Source organism: Seriola dumerili, unplaced genomic scaffold (genome assembly GCF_002260705.1).
Source record: "Seriola dumerili isolate Sdu_G_001 unplaced genomic scaffold, Sdu_1.0 BDQW01000538.1, whole genome shotgun sequence".
Classification (NCBI taxonomy): Eukaryota; Metazoa; Chordata; class Actinopteri; order Carangiformes; family Carangidae; genus Seriola; species Seriola dumerili.
The window spans coordinates 1,181,358-1,201,235 of record NW_019174793.1 but is presented as its reverse complement, the minus strand read 5'-3'; the positions used below and the strand labels follow the sequence as shown (position 1 = coordinate 1,201,235).

Here is a 19,878-nt window from a genome sequence, read left to right as displayed (position 1 = left end):
CAGACCTGGATCAATTTATTGCGAGCCACGGTTGAATGAACTCATTTTGGAAAAAGCAACACTCAAGACAAATACAACATATCTTACAGTCACATTAAAGAACAACAGCGTAAACAGGAAGTGAAAATGCTACAAGGAGATGAAAAATATTTTCATGGTACAGCTTGTGGAATAATGCACTTCATGGCAAAAAAAAAAAAAAATGTTCCTTACTTTGGATCAACCTGCCAGATAAGAAAAATCATGTTGGCAAATTCAGGAATATCATTTTCTAGACCTGCTTGTGTGGAACTGTAGCTCCCATGTTGATGTTTAGCATGGCTGTAATACATTTTGATGTTTTCTGTAATAATATGTGTAATACAATAGGTGTTTCTGTTCGTATTGTTTTGATGAAGCTCGTAGATTATTTTTGAACGTGCCGTGAAAAATATGTAGTTAAAGTTGATAGATTATATATAACTGTGCAATCACTGCTGTGTCTTTGGATTCATGTAATTGCTGGCCTCAGACAGTGCTTGGTCACATGATCACAGTCCTCTGGAATAGCACCATTCAAAAAAAAAAAGAGCCTCAATGAAAAATATGGCGTACATTCAGATGGAGGACGAGGTCACTCGTTGAGCGCATCCTCGTCCCTGGTCATGCTACAATCATACTGCGTCCTGAGGGAAACAGGAGTCAGTGGAAACTCAAGTCCTTGGTCTGATATGTTTCCTCACATGTAATACCCATCTGATACGATTGAACGCATATGAGGTAACAATAGGATTTGACTTGATTAGATATGATCGGATATAATTGGATTGGATTTGGAAGCATGCAAAGTACATTTCTGTGATATTCCCCCACTCAAACATAATTAACCAGTGTTACATATATATATTATAGTATAAACATAAATATATATTATTTATTATTTATTGCCAATTCATAGTGGCTTCCCTGAATCAGCGTTAGCACAGTGCAGACAACAATGGAAGTTATAGTGTGTCTTTTTCAAACTCACTCACTCATACTTTAGAGTATGTAATCATATATTGTGAATGAATGAGTTATATGCTGACACACACACATATATATATATATATATATATATATATATATATGATAATATAATGATAGCCAGGCCAAGCCATTTCCCTCTGCTTCCAGTCTTTGTGCTAAGCTAAGCTGCTAGTTTATGTGCCATATCAATAGTCATATCTCCATTTCATTCATGATATTCTACTGTTAAGATAGACCTGCAATGTGTTGTGCACAAAAACACACATAAAAGAAAATGACCTCAAATGGCCTCACAAAAAAAAAAAAGAAGGCACACATTACCCAAAGCAAAACATTCACTACAATATGGCATTTGATTTCTCTAAATCTGCAGGTCTCTTTTGCAGGTAACATTTTCATGATGAGAACTGAGGGAGCGATGCAGAAAGAAATTTCTTGCTGTGGGTAATTCAAGTAGTCACAGGAGCTAAATATTCAGCCTGTCATTGTTGGGAGTTAAATAAAATAAAAATCCACCCTCTGATACAAAACATTTCCCATAAATGTACACAACTAGTTGTTTTTTTGTTTACCACAAAGAAAAACAATGCAAATAGTGGGTGAATACTTTCTAGTATCATACCTTTAAAGTGGATGGTTTTCAGCAAGTCTGTGTTGATTAGGCCTTTTTCACAGAAGACACTTTAACATGTCACAGCTGGAAAAGCACAGGTGTAAACAGTGCAACGCTGGTTTCTCTATAAACTTAGTTCTTTCTGAATCAATCTACATTTGGGTCGTGGGTAAAGCAACGACATGGGGGCATCTTTCTACTGGCTAACTTTACTAACTCCACTTTAATGTCCACTTTTCACAGTGGGACAACTGAACACGGTCATCAATCACCTCACTGCCTCACATCATACCACTCCGCCGATCTCACTTAGATACAGGAAAGGGGATAATGTAGTTTCAAATCTTAATCAAGGAACAAAATACAATATACATGTACAGTCACTGTGCTGTAGTTACCGTTCACCTACTTCAATTACTGTCACACCGTCATGGCTTACTGGGACACCTAAACAGAACGGAGCCTTTGTAAATGTCATTGTTAATACCCGGGCTTTTCCTTCTACGACAAGTCGTAATGTACAATGCGAAGAAGCCATGCTGTGAAATAAATCCCACCTGATGCAACAATTAAAGGGAATAAAAAATTGATGAAGTCAAATGTGTGTTTTTCACCACAGACTCAGAGAGGAGGAGGGACTATGCAAAAAGACATGTATGGAAAGAGAAGACGGTTTGATTCCTGACTGTGATGCTACTCCCCCCGACGTTTTTGCTTCTGCACCAGCAACCTTTATTTTTAATGTCCTGATCCATAAGCAGAGTGAACAGCCCTTTCCTGCAGTAGTTAAATGAAGGCTGCTGGTGGAGGAGGGAGGGAAGGAAGGTTAGGCTGGGTTTCCGTTGCCTCCCTCGTTGGGGCAGATGAGCAGGGTGGAGTCCAGGTCCAGGCGGAAGGCCGGGTACAGCGGCTGAGAGAACAGGCAACGAAACGTGTGCAGCAGCACCATTGCGTCCGAAACGCTGTAGAAGGATAACGCTCCTTTCTGGCGATCCAGGAACACGCCGATCCTGGGGCAGGGCGGCGCCGCCACCGTGGTCTTACGGTTGTCGTGCCAAGCGGCGTATCCAGCGTGAGTGCACCTCAGCCGCCAGGAGTTCTCGTTGCGTCCCAGCAGGCAGGGTTTTCCACCACCTTTGCGACCGATACCTCGATAGGTGACGCCGATGTCGATCCATCCCCCTCCCCTCCACTCCACCTCCCAGTAGCTGGCACCACCAAACTGGCCCTCCCTGCACAGGACCTGGGCCACTGAATCAAAGCGCTGGTGGTGAGGGGGGTAAGACTGGGGCTCCTCGCCACAGTGGGCGCCCTGGGGACCCTCCAGGAGAATCAGAGTAGGGTGGGCTGTATCAGGATCCAAGGACAGACGACACGAAACTGGGAGAAGAGAAAGAGATGAGTTAAAACAGCCATGATGATATAATTGTCCCAGGAGGATGCTTGTTTAGCCAGTGACCAGGTGTCGTCTAATCTGTTCGTTGATCAACCAAACGTTGGTTCACAACAACTTTGATAATCAATTGATGATTTTCTTTCCATATCCAAACTGACTGGATCTAAGAATAGAGGGTTTTCTACAGACTGTCAAACCCTTTGAGGCGTATTTGTAATTTACGGCGACATCAGTTAAATTTACCCGACTAATCAGGAGTAATTTAGCGAGCAAAAATCTCAACGATTCGCTGGTTTCACAAAGTTGTACAGCTTTTATAATTGTAAATTTGATATACAGACTGTAAGAAAGGAAGAAATTTTAAGACAGGACCTTGGACTTTGAGAAAATCTTAATTTTTCAGTATTTTTTTAGTATCTAGTGGCTTTGCTCTAAGGATGGTAATGTTGGTCTATCTGTCAGTCCACGACTTCATACAATAAAATATCTCAATAACTATTGGATGGATTGCCATGAAATTTTATACGGACGTTCAAGGTCTTCTGAGGGTGAATCCTATCGACTTTGGTGATCCTCTGACTTTTCTTTAAGCTCCAACACGAAGTTGACCCTACTAAATTTCCACATATAACACAATGAATATTTCAACCGATATTCTGATTTCAGGTAATGAAATCAGTATCAGGAGAAAAGTGGACTCACTGCACTTAAAAGGATTCTGCTCGTCACACTTTTTGGTGACCCAGAATTGGTAGAAATCAGTAAAAGTGCAGACATTTCATTTCCCTGGCTTCAGATGTTTCTTTACAGTCTCTCTTCTATGAGACTCTCTCAGTTTCCTGAGTTTTTATCCAGTTCTAGAGCTGAGCAGGACACAGACAGACAGACAGACAGCATGTTAAGCCATCTACTGTTTCGGTTGACATTTTGGCACAGAGCGGATAAATGACACATACGGCCTTAATCATCCGTTGACCAAATGAATTAGTAATGCCTAACAAGGTGCTGCTACCTCTGTCATCCCGTCAGTCGGCTTGTTTTTGTCCGGACCAGGCACTGGACTTAATGACGGACCTGAATGTCATAAATACGGTATGATTGCCATCCATCATTGATGAGAGTCCAGACCGGGCTCTCAGATTTCACAGCAGGACTCTCATTATGTGCTGAATTAGAGGCATGGAGAGGATAAAAGAGAGGAAAGGATGGAAAAGGAGGAGGAAAGAGGGTCAAAGGACAGTCACACTGAATGGGTGCACCTAAGAGAGAGAGAGAGAGAGGAGAAGCGATGCAGAGAGAAAGAGAAAGGAAAAATTAAATGAAGAGGTAGAGAGTGGAAGAAGAAAAGAGGGTGGAGGACAGGCCACAAAAGAAGAAAGAAAGAACTACAGGAAGGAAAAGAAAAGTGGAGAGATGAAGTACTTACACCTGAGGAAAGCTGCCCTCATCCTCTGATCAGCCGGCTGCAGAGACAAAGAGGACAGAGGGAATGACAGCGGCACTGCTGCAAAGGGACAAATGACAAAAAAACACAGAGAAATCACGTGTTATTGAAAACGTGAAATATGGAAGTAGAATATGTACGGATAGCAAATCAGCAAGGAGCTAAATCAAAATTCAACACTCACAAAAGCACTGTGAAACTTTTCAAGGTAACAAAAGAAAACCCGTGAGGAGCCAACAGTCTGCAAATTGTAATTCACTGATTTGAGTCAGAGAGGGAACTTCATCAAATATATCGGATTGATTTTGTATCCAGGTTAATTAACACCACGTTAACAAGCAAATCCTGTTTAGTATTTGTAAAAGTATGAGGTATTACATTTAACATTAATGTCACCATGTGTATGTGAAAAATCTTTACATCTGTTTTGGTGGCAGAATTGGTCCAGATGTGGAAGCAGAATCTGACAATCATGCTGTACATGGGCGAAATTTGGGCCATGGAACCGGGTATATACTGGGCCAGAGGGAAAAGTGTGGCCCAAGTAATAATATCTACAGTCTACTAATTTTCTACAGTGCACATTTCACTATGAATCACAAATGTGAACCTGGTGGTGACGTTAGAGGAAAAGTCAGGGAATCACCAAAGATATCTGGATACCTCGTTTAGGAATCTTTAATGTTTGTACAAAATTTGCACCAATTATTTTAATAGTAGTGGAGACATTTTTGTCTGTTTCCCTCGGTCAGATCCACAGGGGAAGGAGGATGCTGTCTGCCATAGTAATAATCTAGTTACAACCACTAGATGGCACCAAAGTAAAGAATGTTCATATCCTACACAAAGTCGCTTTAATGTTAATCTTGGTTGATTTGTTAAATTAGCACCAACAAAGCCAAAATTAGGTAAGTTAAAGTTAGTTGAGTTAGTTCACCAAAGTTTACCACACCCCTCCAAAAAAAACTCACACTTTTCTACTTACCCCTAGCGGTATGTTGCCCTGCAGTTGGTTGCATTTGCTGAGGTTTGGTGTTCTCCACACTCAGATTTCTGCCACCTCCCCAATACAATGGATATGAATGGTATTGGATATATATTTTTAAAAACTCAATTTTTAACAATACCATTGAAGGAAAAATAAAATAACAAAACAATGTACCATTAGTCCCAGTTAGCAGTGGCCTGTTTTCACTGAACTAGTGTATTTTCTACCCAGTAATGACAGCCATAACTGGGACATAAGATAGGCCTATTACTGTTAATATTTTCCAAAAGTAATTTTCTAAATACTTTTAGCGCAAAACGTTTGCCTAAAGCTATGCTATGCTAAGCTATGGCTAAAAACAAAACACAAAGACTCCACATGTTAGCGTACGGCTGTACTGAGGCACAGTGGTTGGCATGGTAACATTCTCACAATGACAAAGCTAATATGCTAATGTTTAGCAAGTATAATGTTAACCACGTTCGCTATCTTAGTTTAGCATGTTAGCATGCTAATGTTTTTTTTTTTTTCCACTTTTCAGCACTAAAAAAAATATTATAAAGATTAATAAAGATTATGACCTGATGATAGCACTAGAGGAAAAGTTAAGGGATCACCAAAATCATTTAGATGCATCTTCTGGGGACCATGAATGTCTGTACAAAAATTTCAGTTCATTCAAAGGTTGTGGAGATAATTTAATCTGGAGCAAAGTAGTGAACCGACCAACCCTGGAACTGCACCGCTAGCATTGCTAATAACGGATAATAATACGTTTTCAGTTATCTCACTGTTGCTGGCCCCGTTCAATTATATAACCATTCATTGTAAATAGCTAACGCTGGATCTCCATTGCTGCTGCGGCTGCCATCGAAAAGCCTCTATAAACCTAACTCATTTAAACTAAAGTGAGTTGCACTGAATGCGATTGCTTCCAATTAAACTTTACTGAAGTGATTAGCACGGTGCAGAATTGGAGATGAGCCAGAGTGTGTTGTATCAGACAATCACCCCGTCCTCCTCAGCATCAATAATTAACACGTCCACTGTCCCTCGCAGTGTTAAATGTCATGTCAAAACCTGCAGCCTGGTTAAAAATGGGTCACCTCAGACCTGACGCTGTCACACAAGGCGGGTGTGTGTGTGTGTTTGTGTGTGTGTGTATCATGTTTCTTATGCTTACCTTTTACACACTCTCCTCCAGACACGTAGTTCTCATTAACTGGAAGAGAAATCAAAGTGTTAAACTAAGCGTAAATGTGAAAGAATACATCTGGCAAATCTACTTTACCCATGCTGAACCTTTGCAATATTTTAATGCCATATGCCATAAAACCAGGAGCAAGTGTGCACATCTGCCTACACATTTAGTGGTATACAGTACATCACATCACATATCTTCCTGCCTGTAGGTCATCTGGTGTACCTGCGCGGCTAATCTTGTCCACCTCCTCCCTGCAGACCTCCTCCACCCGGCTGCGCAGGTGGCACAGCGCTCTCCTGGCGCCGCTGAAGGCCTCTGTGGGCAGGCCGAGGGCTCGGGAGTGCCGACCAGCGGTGAGCGGGACGCACAGCAGCGGAGCCGCCTGAGCCGATACATAGACAAAGAGTGGAAAATACAGCCTGGCTTAGTGTCTACAGCCCCGCCCTCCCCTCCTCCCTCCTTAATTCCTTGTACAATTGAATTTGAAAATAGCACCAAGGCGGGAGGTGTGTTTTTCCACTGGTCACAGCTGACTCATTATCTTCCCTGTTTCTGAGTAGGTGAGCTCCTGTGTCTTCCAGGATCCATTAGATGTAAATGATGAATATCAAATGCAATAATTGGCAATGTGTTTCTTGTCTGTGAGTAGTGCTAGCTTGGTGTTGCTTTATTGGTTTAGACATGCAGCTGTTAATTTATCCATTTCCCTTCCATAATAAATGTTCCCATCAGGCCTCCAGGACGTTTTAGATAAAATCTTACATTTCCTGTGACGTTACTGCCATTTAGCTGTAGGGATTTCAAAATAAAAGACTAAAGAAGTTCACTGTGGACTTATTGGATGGCTGCAAACAACAACAGATCATTATGTCCAAAGAAAAGTACAAACTGAGCTGTATGTTCTCAGTTTTTTTGGAAGTTCCTCACTCTGAAGTTCTACTTCTCACCCTCTTTTTACCCCATTGCACCCCCCTTATAATCTTCCATCTTTACCCTCCTCACCTGTAAGAAATGTGTGTTGTCTTCGGTTTGCAGCAGCTGACTGATCTCCTCATCTCTCCTCCTCAGCTCTTCCAAATCCTTCTCCAGCGTCTCTACGTCGCGCTCGGCCCTCCCCACCACCGCTCGCTCCTTCGCCTCCAGCCTCGCTCGAACCTGTGTGCACAGAAGTAGACGATGTGATCCAGCGCGGTGTAGCACGGACGCACCAAGCAGGAATCAACCTTTCTGATGTGCAGGAAAGACGCATAACTGTAGGTGATGGCTGTACAAGATTTTATACACTCTGTCACACTGTCAATTGATAGCACTTTGGATTTTCAATTAGTGAAACCTCTTCTCTTCTGAGTAATACTGCTGCTACTGCTGCTTCTGCTGTCGCTACTTTCCCTCCTACTGTTACAACTGCAATAACATCACCGCTAATGCTTCCAGCTCCTGCTCCTCACCTCTGCCTTGGTCTTCTCCAGGCGGAGCGCCATGTCTGCAAACAGAGCTTCACTGTCCTCCAGAACAGCCGACGCTGACACCTGAAACACACACACGCACACACACACACACGCACACACACACACACACACACACACGCACACACACACAGCAGAACAGAGCAGCAGTTAGAGTAGGACAAAGTAAATACTTAAAGACACCATGAAACAGAGCTAGAAAACTGTCACTTTCTAAGAAACAGTGAATCTTTATTGGCGACCTGATCCTCTCTGCACATGAAATAAAACACAATCAATCCATCAATAAAGCACATTTTTCTAGCTCCTATATCAAATCCAACAATCCTTTGTCTTTGCAACTGATATCTCATTTCAAGATGAAGCCTTAATGTGTCTCCTAATGTCCGACTCCAACATCCTGCTTCTGCAGCAATTACTGTTTATTGGATAAAGTGTCATTTCACGGGGTGAAACACAATGTGTCATTATACAAGTTTTTCTTTCTCTACATAATTAGTATATCAGTGCATCAGTGAAAAACACTAAATACACTGTCTACACAAGTGGATGGAGTGAGGTGGGCCAATGTTTTTTATTGATTTGTCCTGCTGAGAATCACTAGTTTACTGGCAGTTTTTACTTTTTAGTGGGTGTGAAAATCCGCTGAAAACTTTCCAATGCAGGTTATTCAGATTCACGTAGCTGTGGTCAGAACTGAACCTCCGCTGTATCCAGAACACAAGACGACGCACCGACATCTAGCATCTGATAAAAGGCTAATTTTCAGTCTGATGGTTTTAGTGAGCTAATGCAGCGGTTTTCCAAGAAGCTAGAGAGCGGCCACACACTGTATGTATGATGCTCAGGGAGGAAGAGGAGGAGGAGGAGGAGGAGGAGGAGGAGGGGGAGGAGGGGGTCTTTCCTGGAAGACGGAAGGAGGGGCATAGACAATGGAACTTAAATTAGCTTTGCAGTGGAAACTGATATAATAGCTCCAGTGAGGGTGTGTGTGTGTGTGTGTGTGTGCGTGTGTGCGTGTGTGTGTGAGACGGAGATAGAGAGAGGCGAGTGTGAGAGCCTGATGTGACAGGGACAGTTGTGTAAATGTCAAGACGAGTCTATTTATACGACCTTGGGCACTGTATGGCAGATACCATACTACACTACTGTATATGAAGCATCAGATGCATGAATGGCATGAATTATTGTTACAGTTCACAATCATTGATCACAAGTATTAATCAATCCCTGGGAGCAAGAAACCTGTAGTTGTACTTGTTGGGAGAGAAAAGACTCGTTTAATCAACCTATAATAACCTGATAACTATTCATGACTGGCATAATTCTGATATCTTGACAGTCTTAACAAAATGTGTGTATCTTTGTATAGGACATATCTCGATATAATAAATATAAATGCATATTTCCAGCTTACAAACATAAGTCTGACCATATCCTGCTCTGCCTGATGCAAAGAAACTGATTCACACTTTGGTGTTTTCTCTTTGAGATTGAACTACTGCATAAATACAAGTAAAAAACAGCAAATTACACCCATTTCAGCATCTGTTCATTGGCTTCCTGTCCCTTTAGGAATGTTATTGCTAGTTTATATTAAGGCTCTGAAGGATTTAGCACCTTCAAACTCTCCTTCTACAGTGCAAGCTGCTCCTTCAGGCACAATGGACCAAGTGGAATAACGGGCCTGTAAAAATCCGTCATGCAACTTCTATTAATTCCTTTAAGAAACATTTTAAACCTGCTTTTAAAGAAACTTACTGAAATGTATTTATTTAAATGTTTTATATATATATATATATAAACAAAATCATTATTGCACAAACACACTCCAAACATGACGGCATTTTGCGGGTGTTGAATAATGACAGATAATATATTCCATGTACAGTATATTCCAGGTGATTCCTCAGTGACATCCATTAGACCACTGATGTCACTTGGGATTCACAGTTTTATGTAAATAATTAGTTGGTACCTGGAAGCTTTTGGGCCATGATGATGTGGTGTGTGTGTGTGCATCTGTAAAAACTGGATCAGCCAAGAAGAAGAGTGGCTGCCATATGTGTGTGTGTTTCTGTGTATGTGTGTGTGTGTGTGTGTGTCACCTTGAGGGACGCTAAGCTTTGTTGAAACTCCTCTATCTCTCTCTCTCCGATCCGAATCCTCCCCTGAAACATCCTCTGAGCCTCCTGGAGCTGCAGCTGAAAGACAGACAGACAGACAGACAGACAGACAGACAGAGATAGCCATTCAGGTATGTGGATGAACATTTGATTTTGTTCTGCAGTATCTATTAAAAGTTTTCACATAATAATTAGAAGAAATACTATAAGCATCTATAACGTCACAGGTTTGACTCCATGGTTGTAGATTGAATCTGAAGTGTGCTATGATACAAACCTAATTTTGAACTGTTTAGGTTGCTGTCTGTTACAGTGTGGAGGTTATTTTATCTGCTGCCAGTTTCGCTGCTGTTTGATTGGATCTTGGTTTGACCGGATGTGCATCAGAATGGAAAGGCCACGAGACACACTGTGGAATAATCTATTTTCTTCAAACCAAACCGTAATGGCAAAGTTTACTTTACTTCTTTTTGGTTGTTTGGACCCTTTGGAAACAGACTGTCCAACAGTTATATGTAAACTGTAGGGCTTATAAACACAAGTCAAACTGACTAAGAAGCAGCTCTGGTTTGTATGATGGACTTTACTTTTTTTACTCTGTCTGGTTCACAGCGTGTGAAGAAAAAGCTGAATGTGTTTTATTGTAGTATGTGAGGATCCTCTAAAAGCTCTAGATGTTAGACACTAACCAGAGACTTTGGTGTTTTAAATGTTTAAACTTCCTCAAGTGTAAAAAGTCCAGGACCACCATAATATAAGTTGGTCCTCCTCCACTGGATAGATTTGGGGAATCAATGGTATCAACACCAAACCCTCTATCCAAACCTCCGGTGTGTCTCTGTACCTGTCTCCTGGCTCTCTGTGCGTCCACATTGTGCACTTCCTCCTGGTCAGCCTCGCACAGCAGGCAGTCCCCGCTCCACTCCAAGGCGGCCTCAGCTTCGGAGCCGCTCCCCGCGGGCTCCAGACCCAGGCGGTGCTGAGCGCACAGCCGCTCCGCCAGGCACTCCACCGCGGCCACCAGCTTGTGCCGCCGCAGCGTGCCGACCTCCCGGTGCGGCAGGACGTGGAGCTCGCAGAAGGACGCCAGGCAGACCAGGCACGACTTGACCGCCCTCAGCTTGCTCTCCGCCGGGCAGAAGTCGCACGGAACTTCCCCGACTCCCACCGTGTAAAGCTCCGGCGCTGTGACCATCTCCGTCAGCTTGAGTTTGTCGACGACCTCGGCGAGCACCGTGTTCCTCCGCAGAACCGGCCGAGGGCTGAACGTCTCCCGGCACTGGGGGCAGCTGAACTGACCCGACTCCGCCTGGTCCCAGTAGTTGTTGATGCACGCCATGCAGTAAGTGTGTCCGCAGGGGATGGACACCGGGTCCTTCAGGATGTCCAGGCAGATGGGACACCTGAACTGGCTCTCCGTCACCGAGATATTCGCCTGGGCCATCTCTGCGGCGGAGTGTCCTCTGACCTCCGGTGGCTTCTCGTCCGCCTGTTGCCCCCCGGTCCCGGTGATGATCAACCTTTTCCTGACTCCCGGTTGTGTTGTTGTGAAGGGGTGGGGTCAGGATACGCTAATAGCCCTTCCGCAATGTCATCCATCCCATCATTTTAGTTGCAGAGTGGGGCCCGCAGTGCTGTCTTACAGGCATGTAAAGGATCAGTTCGCCCCGTTTTGGTTTCGTTTGTCCACATTTTCTCAGAGATTTACTTTAAAAATGTGGTTAACTGTAAAAGACCTGAGGCCTTAGTTTGTGATGTTTTTTTTCATTGCATTACGTTATATTGTAAGATTATCTTTATTACTTTGCCCAAACAAATAGGTAAGATATATGTTGATAAAATGAGCTTTACGTTTCATAGGGGTTTGTTCACAGCTCTTTTAGATATAATGAATAGAAAGACTGAAACCTCCAACAGAGCTGAGCTCAGGGTGAGCGCACATCTGCCTCCACCGGTTGGGTTTGAAATGAGAAAGAGGGGGTGGGGAAGGATAGAGAGAGAGAGAGAGAGAGAGAGAGAGAGAGAGAGAGACCAAGGACAGCAGTATATACTGCTGATTGTTAATTGTAACAGTGAAAATAATATGTATTTACAGTCTGTAATGTCCTTTTCTAATAGAAGATTTCATTGTTACTAGCAGAGTCCATCTTTGGATAATAATTGTGTAAAGGAATTACAGAAAACTGCATGTATGTTCCTCAGCTCAACAGTTTGAAATGTTGTGATAACTCTTACACCCATAACGAAGCTGTATTAAGTTACTACAATACAAACCCAGTTTCCCTACTTCTTCTGCTTCACAGTGAAAACATTTAACTGTAGAATTACTTTATTAATATTAATAAAGGCAGACTGGTTAAGCTTTTATAGAGCAATCCAGGTGTTGGTCAGCTGGATTTTATATTCCTGCAGCTAGTTTTAGCCGGATGAGCCATTTTGAATAAGGGATCCAGAACGGGTCTGGACCGAGTTAACCACTTCATGAACGGGTCCAAATCGGATCCGGTCCGAATGAGCTGCTTCATGAGCGGATACGGATGTGGTCTGGACCCGTAATCCTGATCCGTTCTGGAGCCGTCCCGCCGTGCAAGTGGACTCCGATCCGGACCGGTTTTGTCGATGATACCTCCAGGACGGATCCAGTGCGGAGTCAATCTGCTATCGGGAGGTAAAGTAGGTAATAAAAGTTCGATCTTAGAAGCGATCGTCTATATGGGGATATAGTGTTATATAGCTTCATTACATATCAACTATCAAGGACATGTACATGTGTGTGTACATGACTTGCTGTGGTTGTGGGGACACAGTTGTTTTAGAAACCATCAGTGTGAGGTTATTTTGGACAGTCGTGACAGCTTCAAAAGGCTGTTTGAGGGACAGCTGCAGTGACTGAGGTCAGTGTCAGGATGAGTCTCTACAACATGAATGAAACTGAAGGTAACGTCCTTTGTGCAGATTGAAACGAGAGGAAAGAAGTTCACGCACCAAGCAGCAGGAACATTCAAAAGTTCTCCAGGAATTTTCTAGTACTTTTAGTGTCATCCTCTACCGGAGCAATCTTCTGTAATTGGGTCATTAGTTCTGCTCTTTCTTTTTCAACTTTCTCCATGATATAAAGGTATGTTCAATGAGCGCAGCGCAGTCACCTGGATCTTAATGTGTGTTTTGTCTGTATGTTAATCAGGCTGCGCGGACTCCGTGACGGGATTGGTCAGAGCAGAGAGGAGGAGCCTCCGACTCCACAGCCGGCTTCTCCTATTGGTGCAGCAATGATCCTACCAGTCCTCGCCACAGCTGCTTCCGTTTAAGCATCAGAGGAAGAGAGTTTAAGAGCCCGGCTCGGACCTCGTTAGTGGCGGCTGACATGATAGGCAGCTCGCCTCTGTACCACCTTTGTGAACATTTGTGTGTAATTTGTGATTTGGTTTGAGATGCTGGTAGTAATTGTTGGGGACTGGGCTAGGTTTAAAATTCTGATTGTGCATCACGCCCTTAGAAAAAGACTGTTGGACACATTAGGAACAGGGGTGCTGCTTCTTGTGTTTTTGGGTTGGTTAGAATCTCATAGTTTTTGGTTTGGTTTTTGGTTTTCTTTTTAGGTTAAAAATTACTTACTTTAGTTGTCCTCACCTTGTTTGTATTTTTGCTTACTTATTTACCCTCCTGATTATGCAATAAATTTGATTTACCAATAACACCTGGTTTTATGTTGCTTCCCTTTTCCCCTAGCTGGGTGGTAACATAAGGACTGCCAACATAAGGTGACTGGGGAATTCGCCAGAAACCAACATGGCAGCTGTGAACTGAAACCTGGTTCTGTGAGCAGTCCACAGTCAGTAAGTGAAATATTTGGTGAGTAAAATTTCCCTGGCTGTTGTATCTTCTTTGCTTGCAGAAATCAACTGCCTGGTACTGGATGTGAGTCCCACAGCGTTGGAGGTTTTCTTTTCTCAGCAGGGTGGTTCCACAAAGGGTTTATATCTTGATGCTTCATGTGAGCAGTGCAACATCTACTGGTCTGAATGCAAAATGGGCAAGTACAAACGTTTGTATATCACAAATTGAATGCAAGTATAAGGGGAAAGCATGATTGTATTTTATATTCCAAGCATATAAAAGCAAATCAAAATATGTTTTGTATGCATCAAATGTGTCAATATCAGTCAAGTTAAGCTCAACGTCTTTGTTTTAACTCAAGTGTCAAAACTGTTAGTTGGTTTACAATGTGGGCAAAGAACATGTAGCTTTACTTTTTAAATGTCAGCTTTGGCGGTTGTGCTGTAAAGGTGTAATTTAAGATGTGGCCAGAACTTTAGTTTAAAATGTTCAAAAAAATTAATTAACACGATCAACGGTGTGTGAAGCGGCCACAGTGATGATATCATGATCAAGCTCTACATCTGTTGTATTTCAGCGTTATCTACTGAAATGCGCATGCGCACCAGCCAGCCCCGACCTGTCTTGTGTTGTAATGCCACTTTGTGACACCAGAGGCTGTGTGAGTCAGCGGCGCGTCAAGTCTGCTCTCAGTCCCACGAAGAAGAACGACTTCGGCAGAGCTTGAAGTTAGCGTGACAGAAACACAGGAATGGCTGAACCTCCTAAAAGGCGATATTCATCTCGAAGGACCGCTCCTGACAAGAAACCACGTTCAACGCCAAAGAAAAGAAACAACACGAGTAACCCTCGATGTGCCTTTCCACCGCTGGAGACAGCTCCTGAGAGTGAAGAGATGCGGTTTGATGCCGAGCTCGCAACTGTCCTGTTAGCCCGGTGAGTAGCATCAATGTTAGCCTTTAGCTAAAAGTATAATCAGTGCAACGACTGACAAACCCTAGCGACAAACATTTCAAGTGGTGATATTGATGTTGTTACTAGCATTGTGTCGGTTGCTCTCGGCTGTTGTACAGCTAATTACGCCAGTAACTTCAGGCTCATTTTGTAACTGACTGTAACTCAAGATTGTATGGACCCAGTAGACCGAGTGAATACACGTCGATCGGTTCACCATGTTGTAACCACTTTTACATTACTGTTAGATCAGCCATGATTGAAAGTGCACTAGGTCTTTACATTTCTCAGGAGATTTAAGAATACCTCTGTCTTCATCAGGACCTGAGCCATGACAGATGCAACACCGCCTCCACCTGTCTCACCAACGGCAGAGACACAGTGAGGGGAGAGTCTAGGTGAGTAACATGCCATCATTCACTTTTAAAAGTAAGACATGTCTATACCACAGTGATTAAATCAGACCCTCAATGTATACATATTCATACTGCTGATTCTGAATAATGAATATACCACTGCCTATATTGGTTATGCGTTTTACAGTATATCCGTATTTGTACTACTAATTTGTTGGTTATATAGTGTGTGTGTGTGTCCATTGAATGTTATACCTCTAGTTGTTGTTGTTGTTTTTCATTTTCTTGCAATTAGATTTCATAATCATACTGTTTATTTTTGCATATTATCTATCTCACAATGTAACCTTACATGTTTGAATATAAAGAACTTGTATGATTTTAAAGGAATTGTCCTATCACATGTTTGTCTGTCAGGAAAAGAATTCCAGTCTAATCTTCACCAATGATGGACCAGCACCTGCCTTTTCTTCTGCATCTGGCCTCATCAATCAACAACCACATTACATCAACACCTTGAGGTATTATCCCTGTACATAACAGATTGTCTATACTGTGATCTTTTGCACATTCCCTAATCAATACCTTTTGCACATCTTGCCCAGCAGGAGTTTTGCCATTCTAAAACACTCTTGTACATAGTTGTGTATCATTTTCATTGTTTTATGTATTTATATTTGAGTGTTGCAATATTTTACCTTTTATTGTTTCCTGTGAATGTTAATTGGATACTACACCAAGTCAGATATCTTGTAAATGAAAACCTACCTGGCAATAAATCTTATTTTTGAGTCTGCCTTTGTGATGTCGTCATACCTTCCTCATGCTGCTATAGCCTGCCAAGGCCAACATGTGTCATGCAGTATCCCCTTGCCTTCATAATTCTGCAAGTTTATGAAGGTTACAAGTAGACTTCAGATCGTATTTTCACACCTCAATTTAAATTCTACTTGTAACCCCAGTGTCACACACTTGCAGGAATTTTGAGCACCAAGTTTTAGTTTTGTGCTTTGCATGTGTACACAGAAGCTCTTTCTCGTCCAGTTGCCTCACCACTGTGTCTCTCTCTCTCTCTCTCCACTCTCTCACCACAGATTTCATTCATCTATCTTTTTTTTTTTTTTTTTTTTTGTGCAGTATATGCTATATATGGACGGTTTAAATTATGATTGCATCTTTTATGTTCTGAAGTCCCTAGACTGCTTTAAAAACATAGTGAAAAGAGGAGCTGGTTGACATGTTCTTATTTTTCCTTTTGTGTTTTCATAGGGATGGCAGAATCCACCTCAGGCAAGAAATGGTAAGTCCTTTGAAAGCAGTTTGTGTAATTGCATTTCCACACAGATCATAGATAAACGTTGAAATGATATTCTGTTTATTACATTTAAGTCATTCGTCGTCATAACGAATGCATCAGAAAACTGATGATTATTAATATTTGGCTTGAATATTAAAATACTTGTTTGGAAACTTGCTGTGTCTGATTTGTTAAGGATCTTATTGTGATGGAGTAATGAGGAACTACTCAGTAACAACTGTTTATCAATTCAGCGAACAAAGCTCTACAAATAGTAAACCACAACCATGTAAGGTGTAACATAGCATGTTTTATGCTGAGAGATGTGTTTTAGTTAGCTGATGTTTTTAAAAACAAAACTGTTGTTGGCTGTAGCTGTATGTGTACCCAGGCTCAAATTAGGGTCAAAATGATTTTGAGCGTGTAAAGTGATGTTCACAAATAATTCCAATGTTTGTAGTTGTAAATCAACCTTTGTAAACCTGTACAATAAATCTGCTTGAGAAATTCAAGTTTGCGTATGTGAAACAATTGCGCTTGTGTTGAAGAGATTTGTATTTGTTGAAAGTCTGAATCCAAACTCCACAAATGATCAATATGAGGTTGAACAAAGACACTGTAAAAGAAGAAATGGATTTGTCAACATCTTTGTCATGATACAGAGAGAAACTGTAAAACTCTGCTCAAAAGTTCCCACAGTGTGTCACACACTGGGAATGTTGCACACTGAGTTTTGCAGTTTTCTGCTCTTTATCTCTGTACACAGATGTCCACAAAAGCATTTCTTCTTTCCCTGTGTCTTTTGTTGAACCTCACCACTGATCATTTGTTCAGTTTTGATTCAGTCTTAAACACAAATCTCTGCCACAAGCACAATTTGTTTTCACATGCACAAACTTGAATTTCTCATTCAGATTTATTTTCCAGGTTTACAAAGTTTGATTTACAACTATAAAAGTCGGGGGCTAAGTCGGGGGCTAAGTCGGGGGCTAAGTCGGGGGCTAAGTCGGGGGCTAAGTCGGGGGCTAAGTCGGGGGCTAAGTCGGGGGCTAAGTAGTCCATTCAGCTAATGCCTGTGCNCTTGCTGGGCGCAATGCCTGTGCTGGGGGGGGCGCGAGCTAGCCGCCGGGCGGCTAGCTCTGCTTGCTGGGCGCAATGCCTGTGCTGGGGGGGGCGCGAGCTAGCCGCCGGGCGGCTAGCTCTGCTTGCTGGGCGCAATGCCTGTGCTGGGGGGGGCGCGAGCTAGCCGCCGGGCGGCTAGCTCTGCTTGCTGGGCGCAATGCCTGTGCTGGGGGGGGCGCGAGCTAGCCGCCGTTTTTGTTAGCATTAGCAGCTAGCATTAGCATTAGCATTAGCATTTTTTTTTTTTTACTCTTTATTGATGAAAAAAACATGGACAAGCAGAACACAGGGGGTGGGGGCTAGCTTGTTAGCATTAGCAGCTAGCATTAGCATTAGCATTAGCATTTTTTTTTAATTGATTCTTTATTGGTGAAAAAACATGGACAAGCAGAACATGGGGTGGGGGCTAGCTTGCTAGCATTAGCAGCTAGCATTAGCATTTTTTTTTATTGATTCTTTATTGGTGAAAAAACATGGACAAGCAGAATGTGGTGTGGGGATAGCTTGTTAGCATTAGCAGATAGCATTATCATTTTTTATTTATTCTCTATTGGTGAAAAAAAACATGGACAAGCAGAACACAGGGGGGTGGGTGCTAGCTTGCTAGCATTAGCAGCTAGCTAGCATTAGCATTTTTTTTTACTGATTCTTTATTGGTGAAAAATCATGGGCAAGCAGAACATGGGGTGGGGGCTAGCTTGCTAGCATTAGCAGCTAGCATTAGCATTAGCATTTTTTTTTATTCTTTATTGGTGAAAAAAACTCAGACAATCAGAACATGTGACTGTTGGTGGAAAGACTGTGGAGGGAAGAGATGAAAAAAACAGGACAATGTTTTCTATCTTCGTTTATAACTTTTAATTGACATTTATTATATTTGATTTGTTGCATTTGGAGTGGTGTTTGTGTCACCTGATGTCTCATGATGATGTCAGTCCAGTGTTCCCTTTCTTTTAGCTCTGTATTTGGTCTCCACGAGCTCCTGAGGGAAATCTGTCTCTTTAGCTTCTTAATGCTCCATATGTTCAGCAGCTGCTCTCGGACCGTGTCTGTCGGCTGTTTGCTGCTGAGGAGGTCGTGGACAGTGCATCATGTGCTGTGGTGCAGTGGATGGATGGACATCGGTTGAGAAAACTAAGGTCATCACATGACTCACTATCACAGGGTGAGGAGCCCTGGAGAGAGATCATCAGTTTCACCTGTACCTCAAGTTCTATTAGTTAGTTTATGATAAGTTTATTGCGCTACAGTGANGGGAATGTTGCACACTGAGTTTTGCAGTTTTCTGCTCTTTATCTCTGTACACAGATGTCCACAAAAGCATTTCTTCTTTCCCTGTGTCTTTTGTTGAACCTCACCACTGATCATTTGTTCAGTTTTGATTCAGTCTTAAACACAAATCTCTGCCACAAGCACAATTTGTTTTCACATGCACAAACTTGAATTTCTCATTCAGATTTATTTTCCAGGTTTACAAAGTTTGATTTACAACTATAAAAGTCGGGGGCTAAGTCGGGGGCTAAGTCGGGGGCTAAGTCAATGCCTGTGCTGGGGGGGGCGCGGGCTAGCCGCCGTTTTTGTTAGCATTAGCAACCGTTTTTGTTAGCATTATGCTAATGCTAGCTAGCATTAGCATTTTTTTTTTCCTCTATTGGTTAACACAGATCGGGGGGCTAGCTTGTTAGCATTAACAGCTAGCATTAGCAGTTAGCTAGCATTAGCATTAGCATATTTAAAAAAAAATCTTTATTGTTGAAAAACTGACAAACAACAGAAGGAGTGGGGGGGGTAGCTTGCTAGCGTTAGCAGCTAGCATTAGCATTTTTTATTTTTAAAAAAAAAAACCTTTATTGGTGAAAAACTGACACAGAACAGAGGTAGCGAGGGGTAGCTTGCTAGCATTAGCAGCTAACATTAGAATTAGCATTTCTTTTTTTCTTTGGTTATTGGTGAAAAAAACATGGACAAACAACATGGGGGGGTAGCTTGCTAGCACTAGCAGCTAGCATTAGCATTAGCAATTCTTTTTTATTCCACTTTATTGGTGAACAAAACAGGGACAAACAA

General features: G+C 42.3%; 1 protein-coding gene across 1 annotated transcript; it reads right to left on the bottom strand.

Moving 5' to 3' along the window:
* Nucleotides 1-1,334: 1,334 nt before the first annotated feature.
* Nucleotides 1,335-11,747, bottom strand: LOC111235900 (E3 ubiquitin/ISG15 ligase TRIM25-like). Its single transcript, XM_022764479.1, has 9 exons — nucleotides 11,090-11,747; nucleotides 10,228-10,323; nucleotides 8,102-8,182; nucleotides 7,656-7,808; nucleotides 6,876-7,035; nucleotides 6,633-6,671; nucleotides 5,447-5,521; nucleotides 4,444-4,521; nucleotides 1,335-3,001 (listed from the first exon to the last, which is right to left on the bottom strand). The coding sequence occupies exons 1-9, from the start codon at nucleotides 11,687-11,689 to the stop codon at nucleotides 2,448-2,450; spliced, it is 1,836 nt and encodes a 611-aa protein (XP_022620200.1). The 5' UTR covers nucleotides 11,690-11,747; the 3' UTR covers nucleotides 1,335-2,447.
* Nucleotides 11,748-19,878: the final 8,131 nt, after the last annotated feature.

Excerpts from the sequence above, each read along its gene's own strand:
- LOC111235900 (XM_022764479.1), bottom strand. The coding sequence starts at position 11,689 with ATGGCCCAGGCGAATATCTCGGTGACGGAGAGCCAGTTCAGGTGTCCC. Across the intron at positions 8,183-10,227 it reads AAAGCTTAGCGTCCCTCAAG|GTGTCAGCGTCGGCTGTTCT; the intron begins GTGACACACACA and ends TGTGTGTTTCAG. Across the intron at positions 6,672-6,875 it reads GGACAAGATTAGCCGCGCAG|TTAATGAGAACTACGTGTCT; the intron begins GTACACCAGATG and ends TTTCTCTTCCAG.